This window comes from Theropithecus gelada, chromosome 14, assembly GCF_003255815.1.
Source record: "Theropithecus gelada isolate Dixy chromosome 14, Tgel_1.0, whole genome shotgun sequence".
In the NCBI taxonomy this organism is placed as follows: Eukaryota; Metazoa; Chordata; class Mammalia; order Primates; family Cercopithecidae; genus Theropithecus; species Theropithecus gelada.
Window position 1 is genome coordinate 45,541,315 of NC_037682.1, and position 24,055 is coordinate 45,565,369.

Consider the following 24,055-nt stretch of genomic DNA (forward strand, 5'->3'; position numbering starts at 1 on the left):
AATTAAAGGGCATTTAAAAGGGAGTGTTCTCTTTTCTTGCTCTGTTGCCTAGGATGGAGTGCAGTGGTGTGATGTTGGCTCACTGCAACCTCTGCTTCCTGGGTTCAAGCAATTCTCCTGCCTCAGCCTCCCGAGTAACTGGGACTACAGGTGTGTGCCACCACGCCTGGCTAATTTTTGTATTTTTAGTAGAGACAGGGTTTTGCTGTGTTGACCAGGATGGTCTCAAACTCCTGATCTCAAGTAATCCTCCTGCCTCAGCCTCCCAAAGTGCTGGGATCACAGGTGTGAGTCATCATGCCCGGCCGGTGGGGTTCTTTTCTAAAAGTAACCAAGAAGTCCTGCTAACACTAGGGTTCTCAAGCTCCAGTGCCTTAAGATCTCATGGGTGTGAAACATAAACTTCTAGGCTCTTATTCAAATATATGAATTAGAAGGACTCAGTTTGTAACGCCTGGGGATTTGTCTTTTTAGCAATTACCTCAAGGGATGATGAGATGGACCATGAATCACACCTTGAGAGACAACAGTCTAGAGTTTTAATTGGGTTATGCAAAAAATGAGAAAGAATGCTTCACATCTAACTTTCTCCCATCATTAGGGCTATAGAAGCCTGTTGCCACTTCAAAGATAAATCAACTGAATCTCAGAGGTGAGATAACTTCCTGTTGGAAAAGGATTAACAAAACCTTTTCCTCTTTTAGATGAGAATTTGACCTTGGGTAAACCTGCTAACTGTTGCCCTGGAAATGTGATAAAGATAGAATGCCCATTACTAAGCAACATTGCTTATGGTAAAAATGATACATCTGGACGGGAAAAACCATAAATGAGGTATAAATACCTCTTGGGGACACCATCATTTTGAGTTTCTCTGAGTTCTGTGACAATTGGTTGGGCCTAATCCTTGTGGGAACCCTAGAATTTATACTTATGGGGCTGTTACATACTCCCTTGGGGTATGTGACTTTTAAGCTGGACGGACTTGTGCACCTGCCCTATTCAAATATTATTCCCTCACACCTGAGCTGTTACCTGGGGGTGAAGGGGTACAGCACTAGAATGGTGCTAAGCACGGCCTGTGATGGTCTTTTGAGGGTCATCCTGAGCAGATGCATTGGTGACCATGACATTTGCCCAGAGTCATACTTCTGGGAAGCGGCAGAGCCAATACTCAAACGCAGTGATCTGCCTTCACAGTACTTGCTTTCTCTTTGACTGCAAGTCCCCAAAACTCCTCACCTGAGAAAACTGAACACTGGCCCCAAGACCTTGGTACAACTTCTTGTTTATTCCTCCAGTGATCTGTGAAGTCCCTAAATTTGGCAGCATCTAATCCATCCTGCCTACTTAGCCTCAACAGGTGGTCTCACTGGTCATTGAGTTCCATTCCAGGCAATATCCCAGAGAATTCTTTAAATTCAATGATGCTACCTTGGTTCACACCTCTAGGTTGGCTTTCTAAGCCCTTTGACAACTATGGGTTCTAGCTAGAAGGTCATAAGAACATCACAGCTGATTCCCAAAAAGAGATGGCTATCACCCTCTCTAACCAACCAACACCTAAGCTCTCCCTGGCCTGGGATAATAGCTCCAGCAATGACAAAGGTCTCTTGATGACCAAGGGAGGCCCTAACCCATCACAGAAATGATCTTGCAGAAGTTTACGCTCTACAGGCCCTCCATAGAATATGAGTTGAATAACACAGTGAACCCAACATATTTGCTGTCAGATTAACACCCAGATCAGGAAATGTAGGATGAGTCATTCCTTCCCAGCTTTCTTTTCCTTCTCTCTAAGCAAAAATTTTGAAATGGAAATCAATACAAATGATATTACTTCTCGGAAGTCCTCCCAGAGTCTTCCTGGCTACGTTCATCTTTTTCTTCAAAACTTTGAGCATCTCTCTATTATAGAACATGTGAGCGTCATTCCTCCCTAAGACTGTGAGTCCCTGGGAAGCAGAGTCTGCGTCTCAATTCTGCCTGCCACGACAATCGGTCCAGTGCCGGACAGATAGTAAGTGCTCTATAAATGATGATGAAATGAACAAATGAAGAAAGTAACCTGAAACAGGCCACCCCAACTGTATTTATGTCTGCGTGACTTGGACGACTGAATTAATTTCATCTAGGCTAACCTGCAATTTTATGTCAGAATCCTGGTTAATAGCAGGACATGGGCAACTTTTCCATGGTTACATCTCCTAATCACTAGCTCAGATAAATAACTTGGTTTGCCAACCATAAAGTGACATGTTTATAGAGATTCTAAATCAATGGCCCCAAAGTTACTCAGACATGACATAGTGCTGAAGGTTATAAAACCCTGTCTCGAGCTATGTCTGGCTCTTTTCTTCTGCTCATGACAAGGAGTGAACAAAGAGGAAGGGAGTGACACGGAACGAAGACCAGAGGAGGAAACCCACCAGAAAGAACAGATGGCGCTCCCATCAGATGAGGCGCAATAGCCAGTGCCAACTAAAGAATTCATTCACACCTCACAGTGGTTTGGTGATGGAGGACCTCAGACTCACAGAGGGGAAACTGAGGCTGGAGAAGTATCTTGAGAGTAGAAAGTTTGATCTCAAACTCAAGTGCTTTTTGTACTATGGTAAGGCAACTGGTTGTCAAAGCAGTGTCAGTAAACAAGGCCAATTTTTATCAAATGGTCTTGTTATTTCAGCTTCTTAAAATAATTTGCCTCATTTCAAAAGAACGAAAGTATTTTTTGCCGAAGACAGTGATAAAAGTGCTATCAAGTATGTAGAGAAAGTAGCCCTCTCATATCTTGTTGATGGGAATATAAATAGGTATAATCTTTTGGGAGCAAAATTTGGAAGTATCAAGGAAACTATACAACATGCATATCCTTTGATACAGCAATTCCACTGAAATGGTTATGTACATGTAAAAAAAAATACAAGGATATTAATTTCAGTACTATTTTAAACATCAAAAAATTGGAAACAACATAAATGAAAGTGATTAAACAATATTGTGGTAAATCCATACAATGGAAAATTATGTGACTATTAGGAACAAAGAATGACCTATATGCATAGACGAGAAAGGCTGTCCATGTACTTGGCGATTTCACTTAAAAGATTTTGGAAGTAATATCAATGTGTGTATGGGTACAGAGCTTCTGAAGAACAATTATTTATAAAGCACTTTAGAATACTATTTGGAAAATAACAAACACTAAGAAAATTTCATCTATCAAAATGTGATCATACATGCATAAAAATATGGAATAATATAAACAAAGGGATAAACGGTGGCTAATCTAGGAGGTGGGGCTATGTAGGGTTGTCTTTTAAGACATTTCTGTGTTTTTTGAATATTTTCCCATTATTTTTGTAATGAAAATAAAGATGTGCTTTCTGTAAAATGAAGAAAACCATATTATTCAGAAGAGAGTATCTTCTATATGCACATAAGTCAGTCTAGGAATACCAAATGTTTCAAATTCGTAAGAGGGACCAAATACTTTAGAAAGGTACTAGATCCCAGGCAGTGTTAATTCATTCAAAGGATGTGAGAGGAAAGGAAGATAAAACAGGTAATATCACAAATATTTTAAAAGACAGCTATTTCTTTGTCCCTGAAAATCTGTGATTCTGGTCTGGAGCCCTAGGGCCACTTGGAGTCAACAGAAGTGAGTAGTCTTCCTGTGTCCTGACCATCTCTGGACACTGACTTTTCACTGGCAAATCTGCTCACATGTACCACAGGTCAGGCACAGATGTGGCTCATTGCTGCTTGCAGGAGAGAGAAAAGGAAATCAAAGGTAAATCTAACCATGATGGCAATGATGATACAACAAACAACTTGCAGGTTTTCCTAAAGGCTCTGCAGACTTTCCTTCAAACCTCACAGGCAAAATCTGAGATCAGTCTTTGGGAAAACTAGTAGGTTATGTTGCTGTCTGGGAATATTTTTGTTTTTTACACATCAACTGTGTACTTGGCCACCACCTTATGGAACAAGTGAATGAATTTCATGTGAGTCTCTAGGCCTTTTCTAGCTAAGAAGTATTATATATTATCTCTTTTCTTCAGCTTCACATCTCAGTGGGTTGTTCTGTGTAACCAGAACTAAATTCAGTGATGATGGCAGGAGGGGGCATGATTTTAAGATAAATCCTTTAGGATTTCCTTACAAAGTATAAAGTGCTCTATGGGTTTTGAAAAGTTGCCTGTTACAATTTTTAATTCCTCTTAATATTTTTAAAAATTGGGACTAAATGTTGAAATATTTTTGTCACTTATTGACAGAATAATGAATTTCTAATTGAAGTTACTGATGTCATTAGAGCAATTCTTCAGAGTGAAATTCTTAGGTCAATGGGGTCACACATTAAAGTCTATGAATTGCAGGCTATGACATGGATGACCCTTGGGGACATTATGCTAAGTGAAATATGCCCATTATTTATATTATTCCATATTTTTATGCATATACTATCATATTTTGAAGATAAAATTTTCTCAGTGTTTACTATTTTCCAAGCAGTATTCTAAAGTGCTTTATAAGTAATTATTTAATTCTTCAGAAGCTGTGTCCGGTACACAAAAAGAAAAATGCTGTGTGATTTCATTTGCATGAGATATCTAGAGTTCTCACTCATAGAAACAGAAAGTGGTTGCCAGGGGCTGCTGGTGGGAGGTGGTGATGGAGAGTTATTGTTTAACGGGTACTGAGTTTCAATTTTGCAAGATGAAAAGGTTCCAGGGATTGGCTGTACCACAATGTGAATATACTTAACATTATTGATTAAAATGGTTAAGAGGGTTAATTTTATGTTATAGGTATTTTGCCACTACTGTCTGAAAAAGTAGTCTATGAATCGGCTCACCTGAGAGTGCAATGCCAGAACCCGAGCCAGTCAGGGTCTGACTCACTTACAGGAAGGATGAAGGAACAGGGGTGATGGGATTACAGCACGGAGTTTACCTCACCTGAAAACAGTCCACGCCTCAGCTACACAGCACCCACCACAACAAACTGTGGTTCATCTGTTCACAAGAGTATCCCTCCCCGAGGCAGAACTTCTTAAGGTGAAGGACAAGAGGTGACCTCGCCCAGGTACCTGTTGTGTCTTATCCAGGTAGTTATTTCACTCTGCATGTGGGCTGGCTACCTCAGGAGCTGCAATCAACAGGTCAGGTTCAAGGGAGAACACAGAAACCAAGGAAAAAGGTGAAGGAAATGCAGCAGTTTCTGAAAGTAAACTTCCACGGCCTTTTTACCTCAGGATGGTTGAAAAAGTTAGTATAAAAAAAAAAACCTGGGACAGCCCAGGGTAGGGGAGAGAATAAATGCACCCTGCTACAGACTGGGACCACCATCAGTTGTTTTTATCATTGTGAATCCTCACAGGAGTTTTCCAGTGTCACAGCTCACATAACACTCTCACATGTACCACCCCACCTTATCCTCATAACAGACCTCCCCAAGGACAGGATGAAGCCAGAGTTTGAATCCCGGAGTGGAACCTGGATACAATTCCAGTGCTTAGTTACCAGTGAGGGCAAGTTACTTAATCTCTATTAACCTCATTCTCTCTGCCTGTAAAATTGAGTTAACAGTATTTACTTCACAGAACATTTGTAAAGATCAGGTACCATACTGAAAATCAGGCCAGGCACAGTGGCTCACACCTGCAATCTCAGCACTTTGGCAGGCCAAGGCGGGCAGATCACTTCAGGTCAGGAGTTAGAGACCAGCCTGGCCAACATGGTGAAACCCTATCTCTACTAAAAATACAAATATTAGCAGGGCGTGGTGTTGCACACTTGTAATCCCAGCCACTTGCGAGGCTGAGCTAACACTGTGCCATTGCACCCCAGCCTGATTGACAAAGCGAGACTCCATCACAAAAAAAAAAAAAAAAACAGGAAAAGAAAATCAAAGTTCTTAATAAATAAGTATGATGGCCGGGCACAGTGGCTCATGCCTGTAATCCCAACACATTGGGAGGCAGAGACCGGCGCATCACCTGAGGTCAGGAGTTCGAGACCATCCTGACCAACATGGTGAAACCCCATCTCTACTAAAAAGACAAAATTAGCCGGGCGTGGTGGCACATGCCTGTAATCCCAGCTACTAGGGAGGCTAAGGCAGGTGAATCGCTTGAACCCAGGAGGCGGAGGTTGTGGTGAGCTGAGATCACACCACTGCACTCCAGCCTGGGCAACAAGAGCAAAACTCCATCTCTAAATAAATAAATATGACTTCCCTTTCTTTCATCTGACACTAAAGTCTTTCCCTGGGGCACTGCCTCTACTAGAATTTGCACCATGGTCCTTTAAGGGGCCTCGTTCTCAGGCTGCTCAGAGCAGATGTGGGAGCCTTTGCCCAGGGCAGGGGCAGGTCAGTTGCCGTCCTAGCATTGGTGGGCACACACGTAGGTGGCTGTAGAACACAGTATCCTTCTACACCTGTCCCATCCACTAGGAACTTTTACCTTTATTTTCTCAATTTTTTGAACTTGGGTCTCACATCCATCTTTCAGACTCTTTTATGATAGCTTCTTCCCAAAGGAGCATGGGGCAAGGGCAGATTGGCCCGCGAGGAGAGGCCCAGCACAGGCTTTTCCTAACACCTTCCCAACTTTCTCCTCATGTGCTGGCCAACCAGCCCTCAACTGGCAAAGCTTCAAGCATTTGCTTCCCAATTCCAGGGAAAGCACGGTATTAATCATGGTTCTGAAATCGAAGTGCCTGGGTTCAAATCCAACTCCATCTCTCACTATCTCTGATAGGACTTCAGCAAGTACTTAACCTTTCTTTGCTTTAGTTTCATCTTTTGTAAAATAGGGATAAAATAAGACACATGGTAGGTACTCATAAAGTAGCTTTTACACATCAATGTAAAAACACAAACCTTTCTATTACATACATATACATACATACATAAATATATACATATATAAATGCATTGTGAAAGTTCTAGATGGATATATATAGAATGGTATATATTTGTACTCTAAGGAAAATAGAAGAACTTTTATCTGATACTTGTACCATTTTACAAGCATATATTATTTTTGTAATCTAAGCACACTTAAAAAACACACGGGTATGGTGAAGAAAAGGAAAGTGGGAGAGAAGAGGGGAAAGAAGGGGGAAAGGAGAGAGAGAAGAAGAGTAAAAATGGTTGCTTGAGGCAGAAACTAAGGGCTGGATGACAAAGTTTTGATGGGTTAAGACATCCTGGTGATAGTGTTAGTGCCATTTGCAGAGTTCCCAGTGCCTTGGCTGGAAAACCTTTTTCCATACACATCTGTCAGCCCTCTTTACATTTCCTTCATATGTGGGGAGGAAAAGATATAGTGATTAGCAAACACTTGGGGGAACTCAGTTCCACTGAATCAAGTGATGTTGAGTTAGAGGAGAAGATGGCGGCGGTTCCCAGCTCATTCACAGTAGGAGGGCTGCCCATGCTCCTGGGGCACTTTAGGGAGTGAAGGGCAGCTTTCCTGGACCTCAGGGAAATCGAGAAACACCATCCAGACAGCCCTAAGAATCTTCTACACCACCAGGTAGGAAATGCTTCCAGGAGACCTGGACATATTTCCTAAAGATGTCTAGTCTAGACTACTTTGCCTAGAAGGAATGAAGGAAGGCTCTACCTCTTTTTGAATAATCTTTGAATAATCTACCTCAGTTTCTCCAATGTCTCAAGAGATAGAGGCTGAAACAAGCAAAGGTTTGTTTTACTACCTTCTGGGCAGGACCCCCACGGGACTATTCACTATTTTTCTCCATCCTAAAAACTCAGTACTGTGTATAGTAAAAAAAAATCCATATCCTTTTATGGCAAAAGTTACATCATCACAACTCCTAGAGCAATGCTGTCCACTCCTTATATGTAGCCAAGATCTTCAATGAGCCAATCCACATTCCTGACTTTTTCAAAGGGTAAAAACCTCTTGTTCCTAACTCCCCTCACATTATTTCTGATGGATAAAAAAGCTTATCATAGTTCACAAAATGCATGCTCCAAGAAGCTTATATTTCTGAAAAATTACTTAATATATAAAACATATTCCATGAAAATGTATTTTCAAATTCCAAATGCTATATCGCTTCTATCCATAGCCAAGTGTTTATGAGGCCCCACCCAAACAAAGATAGCAAATTATTTTTGCTAGTGACTATAATAATATTTCCCCCACTTTATTAATACCTCTGGCTAAAAAGTTCCTGCCTGCCAAATATGTCCTTGTAACCCATTTTCACCACAAATGCAACCCCTCCCCACGACCCAACCTAATTCACCCAAAGGAACTAGGTAGACGTGCTCTGAAGGAAAATGCCAAAAAGGCTCCTCAAGAAGGTGACTCACCTTTCTCGTGGCTGCTTGGCGGTGGGGGCGGGGAGGTGACTGGTTTGGATTTATCATAGTTGTTAAAGCTCTGGCTGCGTCGGTTGTTAGCAGTAGTTGACCCTCCACGTGTTTTGGCCTCGCTGCCTGCAGCGGATACCCTCGCGGTAGGACCTGGAAGTCTAAAATGCAAAAGCAACAGGATTATGCATTCAGTCTCAGGAGGGTAACAGTGTGTGGGAAGAAGGAACTGCAACCATGCAGGAGGTAAAATAAACTATCCAAGACATTGTGTGGAGGTTTACCAGTCACAGAATTTGGTGGAACCATTACAAACATGTAGGCAAGTAATGATCCCAGCAAAGTCCAATGGCAAAACGTGAAGTTTTCCTTTGAGCAGAGAGAAAAATTTTGATGAAGAAATATGTTTGTGGATTAAAAACACAAAGTTCAACATGGCAAAACCCCATCTCTGCTAAAAATGCAAAAATTATTCAGGCATGGTGGTGGGCACCTGTAATCCCAACTACTTGGGAAGCTGAGGCAGAAGAATTGCTTGAACCTGGGAGTAAAGTTTGCAGTGAGCTAAGATTGTGCCACTGCACTCCAGCCTGGGTGAAAGAGTGAGACCCTGACTCAAAACAAAACAAAAAACCAAACAAACAAACAAAAATAAAGTTCACTTTTTTTCCCCCCTCTGAGATAAGCATTTTCACTTTTTAATAGGGTCAAGTCAGTCATTTCTAATTCTATCAAACATGGAACATAAGGCCTCAGAGGATTCTAAACTGATAACCTTGGTGTGCATCTCTTCTGATAGGTATAAAATTGTTTGCCATAATCTGGGGTTGTAAGTATCAAGAAAAGGACAATTTATAATGGTGAGAAGGTGAATTACTACTACTCAGAACCCAACATATTTGCAATGAAAACTTAAGGTTGGTTGGAAACACTTGCCCACAAATACATTTCCCTTCAACGCCTGACGATCTGTCTCCACAGGCATTATTTTGAGGCTGAAGTACAACTTATCTGCACAGTAGATGGAAAACATCACACATTTTTCCTGTAAAACTGGTAGGAATTTGTTAGCCTAAAGACAAACACACAACATTCTCCCTTTAAATAAAACACCTCATTTTGGGTGGCTTGGGAAATAAAGTCACCATCCAGAATGTGTCTAAAGATATTATGGCCCATTCACCAAAGAGTTAATGGTAAGATCCCCTCAAATCAGAATTTTGGTCCAGGAATTACTAAGCAGGCTGTTTCCAATAATTAAAGTTGAAAGATGAATAAATGATGAAATGTTTAGTTATATCTTTCAGCTGAAATCCACTTAGCTGTGTTTAAAAGCCACTGGAACCTCAACTGACTAGCATTAGATCTAGTGATAAGTCTGAATTTTCAAGCCATAAACTTTCAGCCTTCTCTTTCCATGCAAATCTGTAAGCACCAAAGAAGTCTACAGTCTGGAAGCATTTTAGATATAAGCAGGCAATCACTTTAAACTTTTTCTTGTTGGCTGGGCAAGAAAGATGGTTGTAGAGTAAACAGAGAACATGAGCTGGTGTGAGGGGACTGTAAAATTTATATAGTTAAAAAGAAGCTGGCCCAATTCCCTGACTGGGAGCTGGGAGAGAAAGAAGGGGGTTAGCTCTTCCCCCAACATGTTGCAGTGAGAATTACTTCCCACTGCACTGCAAGGATTTGTCCCTTAGTTAATTTACCCCATCTTGTTTGGAGAGGACATTCACTCCACAAAGACAGACACAGAATGGAGTACAAAATACTAGCAGTGTCAGTGCCTGTGTTTGGGGACCAGATGTGGCTAGCACATCTGGCATAGGAGGTCCAGCAGGGGGATCTTAGTACCTCTTGGTTCTGCTTCCAATGCAAACAATGTTCTGCAAGTCCTTCAAGTCAGTGCTATCTGATTACTCACATCCAATAGAAGAGCTTCTGCAGGTGAAGATCTGGACCTCCCTTGGGCTGGACTTTTTAAACCAGACATAGGCTTCAGGAATCATTATGCCCACAGATAGGCCTAGGAAAGGATTATGGACTTGTTCCAAGATGATGTCACAGCAATGGTATTAAGTGGTGTAGGGGAATGCAAGTCACAGTATTCTACCAAAGTGTGGAATTTGCAAAGGGCAGGGAAGCAAAAAGCAATGAAGAGGGGAAAGATGCATTCCTTTCAGAGTTGCTGGAGAGCCCCCACTGTGCTGACCCTAGGCTGAACCACAGCAGCTTTTTAGGACAGGATAGAGGGAAGCAATCAAAGCATAGGATGGGAAAGATACAACCTTGAATCAGGTAGACAGTCTGGTCCTCTGTGAGGCAGCATGGTGTAATGGATAGAATACAGGTTTTTCCATACACAAGACCCTGGAGCAGTCTCATAACTTCTCTGAGATTCATATTCCTTACCTGTAACTTTGGAATAATGATGAATAATGATTTACAGTTATACCCAATAGTTAACAAGTATACCATTGGGTACAGCTGTAAATCTGAAATGGCTTAATGTCTGGCCACCGTATGGTAGTTTCCTTTCTCTTCTTCTCCACTGAACACAGGTTCATGAAGGGATTGGACATTGGCATAAAAGAAACATGCTATGGCACAAGAAATAATTGGATAAATCAAGAAGAAAACAGATGAGTCTAGGTTAAAATATCAGAGAGAACTGGACAAAAATCAATATACAAGAGTCCGAGATGAACATTTTCAAAGAGGCAAGATAGGCTTTGGCAGGCAGGGCTCATCATTTCCCTAGGAACATTCCAGAAGAGAAACTACTCAATCCAAATATCTGTGGCTGACTGAGATCTTACACTTGGGGTATCTGTGGGCTGCACTCTCTGGAATGAAACATCCCTGGTTTTGGACTAAGACAGTTCTGGGTTTCCCTTGGGTTGTCATGGTGAGATTCTTTTCACTGAGTCAGTGGCTAGCTGCTCTTTTGATGGGAGCAGCACATCATTCAAATGGCTGCAGCATTGTGCCAAGCCTTCTGGAACATGGAGAAGGAGTTCTTGAGGACTACGAGGACAGCTGACATGGTAAAGGGAGAATGGCTTGCATATAGCCATCAAAAGCCACCACAAAGCTCAAGCCAGCTCCTGTCCACCCCTGACCACTATCGCCTCCACACTTTAGACAGGATGGCTCCCTGAACTTGATCAAATCAGAAAACTGGATGGAGATCATGTACTTTTTCCCACCATTCAGAGAGAATCTATGTTAACTCTGTAGTTTAACACTTAGGTTCTGTTGTAAATGGGCTCAGATCGTTGCTTGCTCCAAAGTAAGCCCCCTCGGTCTGACATTTTCAACAATATTTGGTTCACAAACAAAGGCCGTAATGACTGTGTGGCAGGTGGGAAGAAAGAAAAAAAAGCTAAGCCTGGACTCACCCAGGAGGGAACCAAAACATCTCTTGGGATGATGAGCCCATCCACAAACTGAACTAATTCAGACTGAACTTACAAGTACTGGAGTTCAAGGGCAGGATTTCAAAGCCAAAGGTGACCACGAGAACCTGAGATACCCGAGCAAACCTGGGAGGCCACTGGACTTTCTACAAACTGGAAGAGGCAGAGCTAGAATGCTCAATCTTACCGAGATCTCAAAGGGCTTGTCGACCCCAGCTGACATCTAGATTACACATGTATTGATCAAATACGTGACGTTCAGAAGGTATTCAGAGAAGGAAATGAAAATCTCGGAGGTTGGTGAGATGATCAGGAAAGCTAGTGCATAGAAGACCCCAGAGCAAGTCCAGCATGCTGAATGGGAGATGGGAAAGCAGGGGGCAGAGCATGACACTCCAAAGGAAAGCCTGTAGAAAGTACAGGGGAAAGAAAGCACTGGTGTGTGCTGGGACTTGGGGGACAGAGTGGGAAGAAATGAGGCTAGAGAAGCAAGCAGGGCAGGGCAGGGAAGACCTTGTACGCTACACTATGGAGCTTGGACTTTGTCCTGCCCTCCAGGGGTATGGTGTTAATTAAGAAGGCTAAGAGCACAGGTAGAGTTGAAAAGCAGAGTATCTTCTTGTTTACCAGTGGCGCAGACCTGAGGCCTCTGGGTAACATTTTGAAATTCATTATTGTTAACATCCTTGTGTATCATGGGAATGTCTATCAACCTCCAGTCTGGAAGCATCTGCCATCTGGAGCATTAGAATACCTGTTTGCTGAAGAGCTAGGTCTTGGCGCCTGTGGAACAGCTGCAGGTATCACAACAGATGCTGCCTGCTGCCTCACTGAGGCAGTGTGGCAAGAGGGGAGCGTGGCAGGTCAATCTTGTGTCCCCTACAGCACAAGAAAGTCCCAATAGCTCCTTCTCAAGAGGAACTTGACCTCTCCTAATCACTGTATGTCCAAACACAGTTACAAACAACAGAGAACACAGACATGAAACATATACATGTTGGGTTTTTACAATATTAAGCTTAAAGGAAGTGGTGTAAGAGGTGGGGGAACAATCCTGCTGTTGTTAGAGCCATGGTCAATTTCTCCAACGTGTGCAGAGCCAATTAAGCAGGGCAGTAAAACCGTCATTCCCAGCACATAACCTATGAGTGCATCCCGGCTCCTCTGCTCCACGTGATGTACGTGCTGATGGCAAAAAGCAGTTCTTCCCCTCAAAACCACTTCAAAGGCTGGAGGCAGAGGATGGCCCCTCCCAGGAAGGATGGCAGCTTGTGTGCACATGCCGGGGTTTGGGGAGTGGGGGGGCGCGGTCATAATCAGAGATGCTTTTTGCCAGGCGAGATGATTAAATACTAAATCTCTCTCATTTCCATGGCATCTGCTTTTCAGTCCAGCAGCTGGGCAGAGAGGACCAAACTACTAACCCCACTGCCTCTTTTCCACAAGATAGTTGCACACAGATCAATTCTGCGGGACTTTCTAGAGGCATTCTGGTTGCCTTCCCTGGCCCAGATGAACCAAACACTACCAAACTTGAACTGATTATATGTCAGGAACAAGGAATGACTTTATTAATTAATTTATAATTATTAATAAAATGACTTTATTTAAGCCTCATAACGCTGTGAGCAAGGCAAGACTACCCCATTTGGCCAATAAGGAAACCTAGGCTTATAGAGATCAAATCGTTTGCCCAGGTAACACCATCAGCAAGTGGTAAGGATGGGCCTTCGCTTAGGTTTAACCGCACCTCATAGCCACTATGTTCCTCTGCCTCCTGCAGGTAAAATAAGTCTCCCTGGTCTCACCAGGGAGGCCGGGGGGGGGGGGGGCAATAAGAGTGGTCAAAGGCAGAAGTCCATGGAGAGCTTTCACCCTCATATCGATTCCCTCCATATGCCCCTTCCCCACATCCAGATTCAAAGGTGAGGCTTCCCATTCTTCTCAATACCCCTGGTGCCCATCAAAGTGTTGGGCTCTGGCAGGTGTTCCATCAATGCTTGGTCTCCAACAAAAGACCTGTTTCCAGAGCTCCAGGGGAGGTGGCCTACTCTGCCAGAAGGAGTAGGACTGCTTCTTTTGGCAACCAAACTCTACTGCTGCGCTTTGTGGCGCTTGATCAGCTAAAATTCTTCACAGGATCCTGCTTAAGGCTGGGGGTGGGGAAAGGGGAGTATGGAGAAGGCAAGGAAGAACCTCTGAACGCTTCATTTGAAACAAAGAAGCATCCCTTCGTTGGCCTCAGCAGAGACGAAAACGTATCTGAAAGAAACTCTAAGTGGGGGATATGACACTAAGGGAAAGTCAGATCTTGGCTTAGGGTAAACCCAGAAGCACTGTGCCCAGCCCAGCCTTAGGACAGGGTTGACACGCCCTCATCTTCCAGTGCTTCCTCTCTTCCCACTGCCTCCTTCCATCATCTGGGACTGATAACAAATCATTCACGGGATGGGCATGTGCTTCCAATTAGATATTTCCCCAGCTAGCTCCTGTTTTCTTTATCTTGCAGGACTGAGCACATCGTGGGAACAGGCACTAAATTTCAGGTTTCCTCCCAGCTCATCCCTCCCCTTTCCTTTCCTATGTATGTGCATTTGTGTGACATTCAAATTAACTGGGAAAGGACGAGTTTGCCAGAGCAGTGGGTGTCCGCTCTGACTTGGGCCTGGTGTTGTCAGGGAAAGCAGCCACTTTCTGCATGGCTACCAGAAGCGGTGACAAACTTAGGTTCCCTACTGTCGCCTCCACTGAGTCTAGGTAACACGCTGACTTGCTCTATGGAGAAGCACAGTGCCATGCGGTTTCTCCCTCGCCAGCCAGGCAGAGCCTGACCTGGTTGTCCCCAAGTGTACGCACTTTAGAAAACCAAACTCTAGGCTTGGCAGCTCAGCAGCTCACACCTGTAATCCCAGCGCCCTGGGAGGCCAAGGCAGGAGGATTGCTTGAGCCCGTTAGTTGGAGAGCAGCCTGGGTAACACTGAGAGACCCCACCTCCCACCTATACAAAAAAAAAAAAAAAAAGTAGCTAGGTGTGGAGGCACGTGCCTATAGTCCTAGCTATGTGGGAGGATTGCTTGAGCCCAGGAAGTCAAGGCTGCAGTGAGCCATGATAGCGCCACTGCACTCCAGCCTGGGCAACAGAGTGAGTGAGACCCTGTCTAAAAAAAAAAAAAAAGCAAACTCTGGCTAAGGAAAGGCACCTAGAGGCTAATACACTGGGGCAGCAAGTGAGCAGTTATTCAGTACATATTTGAGAGAAATGAAGACAGATATGAATATGGATTTCTCTTTACCCTTAAATAAGAATTCAATGAAAAATAAATATGTCAGCCGGGTGCAGTGGCTCACGCCTGTAATCCCAGCACTTTGGGAGGCCGAGGTGGGTAGATCATGAGGTCAGGAGATCAAGACCATCCTGGCTAACACGGTGAAACCCTGTCTCTACTAAAAATACAAAAAATTAGCCGGGTATGATGGTGGGTGCCTATAGTCCCAGCTACTCCGGAGGCTGAGGCAGAAGAATGGCGTGAACCCGGGAGGCGGAGCTTGCAGTGAGCCGAAATCGCACCACTGCACTCCAGACTGGGTGACAGAGCAAGACTCCATCTCAATAAATAAATAAATAAATAAATAAATAAATACCAGTCATAATAAGGAGGAGATTCTACCCCAGCAGCAATTTCTGTTAGGATGCCACAAGTACAGTGTGAGAGAAAAAGCCAAGAGTAGTGGTTGAAACACAAGATTTTAAAAAGCAGCCTCAACAACCACAGAGATACCAGAATTGAAGCGGGGGCGGGAGAAGCGGGGGAAGAGAGTGTAGCACTGTGGTTATAGTGAGGGTTCTGAGTTAGACCACTTGTGTTCAAATCCTGGTTCGTCCATTTTTTATGTGTGTGGCCTTGGGCACGATGACTTAACTTTCTAAATTTTAGTTTCCTCATCTGTGAAATGGGGATAATAATATGACCTACCTCATGAAGCCTGGCATGAGGATGATATAAGATGACGCATTTGAATTAGTGCATTCAATAAATGTTAGCTGTTGATACCTTTAAAATAACAGTAGAAGCAATGATGCAATGTGATGTAACTGGCTTTTCCCATACCACAGGATGGGTCCTTCTAGGAGGCAGCAGACAGGTTAAAGTCTGAATTAAGAGAACTAGCTCGTGAGCAAGGATATTTTTTATTTTCAGGGAACTGAGGCGGTCTCCATGGCACCTAAGAGCATCCAGAAACAAAAATGAGACATAGCTGCCTTGCTGTTTTGTCTCCTCTGCCCAATATGGATTCATGCTCAGGTCTTTATAACTCAAGAGAAAACCAAACCCACATTAGTAATTTTAACAACAACACAAAGCACAACACACATAAATGAGATGCAGGTGAGGTGGGATTAGGGCCAGGACAAAGCAGGGAGCAAACTCATCATAAAACCACTATAAAAACTATGTAGAAACTCACCTTTACCTAAATCAGAATGGATTCTGATGACAAAGCAGTCAAAGCCAAAAGTCAAGAAAATGTGAAACGTCATGTACACCTCAATCTCACTTGCACTCTGTCACTCCCCCCGCACACACTTGCAACAATCCCATGGCTACTTTCAAAGCTCTGCACCATGGGACCATTAGCCAAAGCACGTTTAGTTTTCTTGAACTGCAAACATGAAACGGGGAGAGGACCAAAGGGAAACTCAGCCAGAGCAGAGGGAACAATGGAACAGTGGGTTGGGATTAAACCATGCTTTGCAGGACACAGAGAAAGTCTAACCTAGAGATCTTTTTCTGACCCAGAGTGAAGCGGATGATTTTGCTTTGAGATGAGTCCTTGGATGATGCACTGCATGATAGGAAAGAAAAAAGTAGAAGAGCTGAGTGAGGAGAGAGAAGATACATTAGACACACAAATCCAAAGAGTCTTCTGACAATGGGGATGTTGCTGTTTCTTTCCCCCTGCTCACTGTTTTCTATGACACGCAGCTTTATTTCTAGGTCTCATTTTACTGATTTGATAGATTTCCAATGTGAAGAAACTGCTGTTAAGATTATCTAAGAATGCTTGTGTGTATGCATCCATGTGTGTGTTTCTTTAAACATCAAATGTCTTTCTTAAGGCCTTATTCTCAAAATACGGGGTCCTTGACAAGTAAACCAACTTTATGCCTTTCTAAAGTATTGAGATGTTTCTATTTCACATGCTTGTTCTACTGGGGCGTTTTTCAGATGAATGTCCTCAGGATCCCATAAAGGTGACCCAAAACAAGGGCATAGATGTTTGCAAATCTATACCCAGATGTTGCTCATCTTGGAAATTTTTGCTTTTAATGCTATAGAAATGACCGTTTAATGCTTGTTAAACTCACTAAATTCTGTTTTTCTTGTACTACAAATTGGTAGACATGAAGAATTTTAGTTAGGATTTATAAAAGAAAAAGTTAAACTTATTTACTGCTTTATGAAAGAAATATTTATCTTTCTTGCATCCATACATCCTGTACCACATTCAGAAAAGGATCTGAGGTAAGAAATAATTTATTGGTTTTACTAGTCTTAGGCAGTGAAGAGACAGAGGAGAATAGAGAAAAATATAAAGTCATTTTCTGGGTTATTCCTTAACAACTGAATACTGATTATCTGTGTAGACACAGGTGGAGAAAAAAAGCAATTCCTGGAGACTATGCTCCCCTCCTGGACTCTAGACTGGGGGGAATTTCACAGGCTGAAATGTGGATTAAGTTCTTGGCCACCATGTCAGTTGTGAGATGAGCTAAGGTGAGGAGGCAAAGTGAGCCTCCATGAGGCTGTCATGGAGGATTTGCTCTGATTCCTTCATGCCAGTGGAGCAAACAAATTCTCAGATTTTCTTTGCCAACTTCCATAGCTCCTTTACTAGCAAACCTCACGGAAAATTGTCCAAGCTTTAGTATTTGCTACCCCCCAGGGGTGCTGAAACTAGGTAGCTTCAAAATTGTTTTTAGGCAGAGTTCTAACGGAAAAAACAAAACAAACCTGGCATGTGGGGGGTTTGCATCAACATTTGACATTCATAATCAAGGGTCCAAACCACTACCCTTGGAATTTTGGTTATCAAATACAGAATCTGGAGACCGAGACACGGATGTAATTTTATCATTCTTAAATTTATAGCCAGAGTGTTAGCATGGGATAGCATATCCCTAGACCTTGAGAACAAGATTATCCTTTGGAAATAAAATTAGAAAGTATCAGGATATAGTGAATAAAACCAGCCTTCTGGCTGGGCGCGGTGGCTCACGCCTGTAATCCGAGCACTTTGGGAGGCCAAGACGGGCGGATCACGAGGTCAGGAGATCGAGACCATCCTGGTTAACATGGTGAAACCCCGTTTCTACTAAAAATACAAAAAAATTAGCTGGGCATGGTGGCAGGTGCCTGTAGTCCCAGCTACTCGGGAGGCGGAGGCAGGAGAATGGCGGGAACCCGGGAGGTGGAGCTTGCAGTGAGCCGAGATCGCACCACTGCACTCCAGCCTGGGAGACAGAGCGAGACTCCATCTCAAAAAAAAAAAAAAAAAAAAAAAAAACAAAAAAAAAAAAAAAAAACCAGCCTTCTGCAGAAGTAACCCAACCTGGGCAAGATGAAGGGGTAAGAACATACAGCAACTCCAAAGCCCAGTCCATGTCACCACTGTAGGTGGTGGGCCATTATGTCAGGACACTTTGTAGCTGGAATAAATGAATGTAAAAACCTGACTCGAGTAAGTTTGGCTCTTCTTTAGGTAAAGCACTCGTTAGTAGTAGGATGTCTTGGCGTACTAGGAGATGGGTGCTCTGACTGGAATATCTGGTTATTTTAAGAAAACAAATGCCTACCATGGAAATGGATGCCTCCGGCTAGCAAAGCTCAGTGGCATAAACCAGTATTTCCCAATGCATGTTCCTTGGAACCCTATGCAGTGAGATGCTCTATAAAATAAGAAGAGTGCTGTGGCCAAGTTTGTAGAATGCTCCTTTCTGTGTCACCGCCTGTCTGAACATTCATAATGCATACCTGTTCTCCCCGGCTTCCTCATCTCAAAGAATAATACCACCACTTACTTTACTTAACTTTTCAAACCAGGAATCTAGGCTTTATCTGTGATTCCTCTCTTTCCGTCACTCCAGAGAGTTAATCTGTTTGTATGCCTCTTGGTTCAACTGCCTAAGGATTCAGAATTGGTCCATCTCCATTTCTGCTTCTATTACCTTGACCCAACTTATCTATAGGATTGCAAAGTCCTCTCAACTGGGGTCCTTCCTTCCATTCTTGCTCCTCCACAATCTCATTCTCCAAAGAGGAGCAAAGGTGGATTTTTTGACCTGCCAATCAGATCAAGTCTTCCTACTACTTTAAGACTTTCCCATGGCTTCCTGTCACCCTTAGAATGGAGTCCAAACCCTATCCAGTTTAACTGGTACTCTATGACGGGGCCGGAGTACCACAGCAATGCACAACTCCAGGGACCACAGGTCACACTGTCATCCACATAAATGGTAGCGGCCCTCTCTCCTTCCAAACCACCTTATCACTGGTCCCTCTCCTCCCCTACTAAGCTGTAATAACCTTGTTTATGCTCTTCCAACATACCAAGCTTACCATTCATGTGCTGAGAGAGACCTTTCTATCAACCAAACCTAAATTAGCAACCCAGCCCCTCTGAATCCCATCGTCTTATTATAATACTCACCACTATCTGATAGCTTCCTTCCCTGTTCATGTGCTTGTTTGCCTGCCTCCTCCAGGAGCATAGGAGAGCAGGCACCTTGGCAATCTCATTCATTCTTGACTCCCAAGTGCCTAGAACCGTGTCTGGCACATGGGAGGCTTAATACCAATTAAATAAACAAATGCATATTGGCAGGTTCAAGGATCTGAGTAGACCTACGATGACAGCCATATAACAATTTAACCCAAATTATCTCCCAATATTTCCCCCCCCACAGAACTCATCTCCTGCAATATGACCCAAGTTAACATCCCAGGGAATAAGCACTTGGCAGAATGCAGTCTGGGAAATGACGCCCTGATCATTTAAATTATCCATGTCCATCAGGGAAGCTCTGACTGGGAGTGACTCCCACTCAGGCAGTTCTCCAGGGAAAGGGTTCGGCAACTGGCTGCTAGGCTGTCTGTTCCTCATTGCTAGTCCAGGCATCTCTCCCACCCCACAAATTTCCATAATGCAAACTGGATATAATTAGATAATTAATTACGGGGCCTGATTTACATTACACCCATCACTGCTGGTTTTAACACCATCACAATTGGGAAATAGCACTTCTCATGGGGAAAAAAGAAGGCTGTAACTGTCTATAAGGCAGCAGCTGTGTTTGAGCAGCTTTGTGCTCTGCCTAACTACAATGGGTAATAAAAGGTACATCAAGGTGTGTGAGAAGCCTTATGATTATTAATGCTGGTGCTTTGGGGAAATGAAAAGGAAAGGCCATTACACTTCAGCACACACTGGATGAAATCAAGCAATCAATCTGATCAGTGACATTTAGGGCTTATAGCTGAAGTCTTGTGGCTTAAAAGAAAACAGTATGAACTTTTCTGTAGAACTTGACCTCGAGTCAAGAACTCTCTAGTTTCTAAAGTCTTCCTTTTTTTACTGCCATTAAGACAAAAGTTTTACAAAGTGATGTTATTTCCATTGTAGCACAGTAGATGGTAACTACAGTGACAATTGGCTTGTACCTGGTGAGTATGACTGGTAAACGTCAGTCCCCCTGGGAACAAATCCAGGCCCTAACCCTGCCGATCACTCCTGCATTGTGGGACTCTCCTCATGGCAGTTCAACACAACAGTCACATTTAATGGTAATTGCTCCCATTAGGCGATGCTGCCCCGCTCAGGGATGGCTGCCTCCTTCCCTTGCCACCTTTCTTCAGTGCCCTCTATATTTCTGTTCTGGCAAAGCAGAGGCATCCACTGGAATAGAACTTTTACCTCCACTAAGTAAAACTACTCTCATGTATAACACTGAACATTCAGCTTGTAGGCAGACACACAAAAGGGGTTTGAAGTCTATTTTAGGGGCTGTTTATTGCCTACAAGCATGTGTGTAATAGGCCAGAGTAATAGCAGGAGCAGCTAATTAGCTTTGGCTGCTGGCAATTCTGACCTATAAAAGTATACATCTCCGCCAGACACAAGAAGGGCTCCTCACTGTATCCATTTCAAGGCCATGCTAATTTCCCACTAACCACCAGTAGCTCTCAGCACTGAAGAAGCACAAATGAAAAACCCATACAGGATAGCCTAGAGACTGGTTGGTGTGGAGGAAGATGCCTGAGAAACAGAACCATCAGTTGGCAAGGAGCCCCCACCTGGACTGCATTTCAGCTTGTGCTTTTGACTGCTGATGTGGCGCTGGCTGGTGAGGCTGGCACAGGGCTTGGGGAGCGGCTGGCACCTGCTGCTGAGGGGTGCCAGCCTGGCACTGGGAGGGGGCCCCGGCCACCTGGGACACGGCGGGCGGCAGAGGTGAGGAGAGGTGCTGCTTCTGGGGCTGCTGCTGCTGCTGCTTGTATCGGGAGAGGCTGAAGAAGAGGCCTAGAATGGCCTTGAGGTTTCCATTCCTGATCTCTGCAAGACAATAAAGAGACTCTGGTCAGATGGGGAGCTCTTCTTCCTGTTCAACGGGCTGTTTCAGCCTGCACGTGAGTTTGATTTCTTTAGGATATGACAGGCTTCCTGAACACTTCTTTGGTATCACAGTCAATTAAAATCAGCCTATACCACAAAGAAATTAGCTTATTCTCGCCATTAGAATTAGAGTGGATACAGGAGGCAAGTTGCAACTAGATGTCTGGTAGGTGCCAAGAGGAAATTCTCAGTAAGGACACCGCTGAAAAAGCAAGCGTCTTGAGCAAGACTGTGCTTGTTCTACAGGCAGGGGATGGAGGAACTCTGGCACTGGGGGAAGCTCATGGGTCTTCACAGTGCACTTGGCTTCTGCCAAGTCCATGTTCTAAGCTTCAAGCCACAATGAGTGTGCCAAGTCACTCCATGATCTGCGTGCTCTGCTTTCCCCAGTCGTTCTACTCTCAAATATGTGGCTCTGTGTCCCTCATCTGCTGAACAAATAACTCTAATTTGGGGTGGGTATAGGACAGGCTAGAAGGACTTGCTTCCATAATGGACTCATACAAAATATTCCCTACATTAAAAGAAATTAGAACAGAGTGGGAATAAATGTTTGTTTTTATTCCAGACAGTATTTTTCAACGTTAAAATACATTTGCCTCAAGGCATGCATAAAGAGTTGCAGAGGAGAATAAAATATTTATTCACAGGCAAAGGCCATGGCTCACGAGGGGCTTCTCCTTGGGAGATCCCTCCTTTCTATGCAGTTAACACTAGATGCAGATGGCCAGAGTCTGAGCAGACCCTAAGAGTGAAGTTCGGGGGCCACTGAGCATGAGGGACAGAGGAGAAGGAACCTTGGGGGCAAACATACTCAGCACTCTCTGCTTTCCTATCACTCTAGAATGGGTTTTTCTTAACTGGCAAGGGAGGAAAGACAGATGTGAAGCAAGAAAGCTTCAAAGGCCTTGTTAGAAGGGTAGGTAATGTACACTTACAGGTTAGCCCCGGGCTGGGAAAGAGGCTGCTAGTGAAGGAACAAGAGTTTCCTCCAAGGCTTAGTTGAGGGGCAGAAAGTATGAATGGAGTCCTTTCAGAAGCAAGCTCCATTCCATGCAGAAGAGGAAGTGTGCCCTGCCAGTGCCTTGGCCCGACGTGATCTGCTGATTAGGTCAGGCTGAATTACTTCCTCTTGGAGCATCCCATTCTCCAGGCTCTGAAGAAACTGACAATGCAAACTTCTAGAATCCAGCCTTCACACCCTACTCTGGGAGCTAGCAGATTCTATCACAGGACAAAGCAGACAGGAGCACAGCATTTGGAAAACCTAAGCCATGAGTTCCAATCTGTATTCTTATCACTTACTAGTTGTGCAACCCCAGGCAAGTCACTTAATCTCTCTGGGCCTCAGTAGAAAGGCAATACGGACACCACTTTGCCCCATTGCACAAGGTTGTTTTGCAGAACAAATGGGAGTATTTAGGCAAAAGCACACTTTAAACAGTGAAGTCCTTCACTCGTCTTGGTTATTATATGACTATAACCCCAGAATCCTGAATGAGAGTCTCATACAGTTCCAGCTTCATACCTTATAAATGACAGTTTTTACTATGGTGACCTTTTAATCTATTGTGTTAACTATGATTCTTTTGAGAATGGAAGTCAGGGAGTGGGGAGCTCTTAATTATACCAGACCACAGTTGGTAGCCAGGACTGATGTGGCAAGTCAGGATGCAAAGTCACTGCATATAAACCACTCTGTGTGATGTGTTAAGCAGAGAAACGCCCAAGGGGTGGGCCAGCCCTTCAGTCTCTTTTGGTAATTCAGCTTTAATCCTTCAGCCATGCTTCCTTCTCCACACTAAGGAAACCAAAGGAGAGGCACACACCTGTAGCATGTTCTACTTCTGATTCCAAATGTTCTCAGTGGTACATGAGAATCACAGAGTGTGAGGCTTGGATGAAATAATTCAGCTAGCTACTCACTTTACTTATGGGAAAACAAAGGCCCACAAGGTGAAGTGACATATCTATAGTCACCCAACTGGGCAGTGACAAGAGCTAGGGACAGAATCAAGGTAAGCCAAGCAAGGGCTGACACACAAGTTAGTGCCTATCAAGTTAAGAAAACAATTTCCCCTCAAAACTGAATTCACTGAAGGGAGAAAGTACTGTTAATTACGGGGATAGATGAAATCTATGTAAGATTTATTTTTAGTGTCTTTTACAGTTATCAAGTCATACAGTTTATAACAATAAGAGCTATTATTAACCAGTGTGTATCAGGCTAAGCTCTTTATGTGCATGATCTCATTTAATCCTTACAACATGGGAAGTGAGTAGGATTATCCCTCTTTCACATAAGGGGAAACAGAAGCTCAGAAAGGTTTTATGACTTGTCCAAGGTAATAAACACTGGAGCTGGGATTTGAATCTAGGTTTTCTGACTCAGGGTCCAGTTTTCTAACACTGTGTAACTTGGCTTACTTGTATAGCCATCCTGTTTTATTTATTAAGCTAGCTGGTAGGCATTTGAGTATTCTTTCTTTTTCTGGGATGTCAAATATTCCATGATGCATTTTTTTTTTTTTTTTTTTGAGACGGAGTCTCGCGCTGTGTCACCCAGGCTGGAGTGCAGTGGCGCGATCTCGGCTCACTGCAAGCTCCGC

General features: G+C 43.6%; 1 protein-coding gene across 4 annotated transcripts in view; it reads right to left on the bottom strand.

Moving 5' to 3' along the window:
• The window catches only part of NAV2 (neuron navigator 2), a 757,451-nt gene that overhangs the window by 221,684 nt on the left and 511,712 nt on the right, over positions 1 to 24,055 (bottom strand). For 3 of the 4 annotated variants that reach the window (XM_025355931.1, XM_025355930.1, XM_025355929.1), the window contains exons 5-6: positions 21,128 to 21,386; positions 8,356 to 8,516 (exon numbers count right to left, since the gene is read on the bottom strand). In XM_025355931.1, coding sequence (XP_025211716.1) covers positions 8,356 to 8,516; positions 21,128 to 21,386 — 420 coding nt within the window. Of the gene's footprint in view, positions 1 to 8,355; positions 8,517 to 16,550; positions 16,620 to 21,127; positions 21,387 to 24,055 lie in introns of all 4 variants that reach the window. The other variant, XM_025355927.1, reaches the window with a different exon arrangement.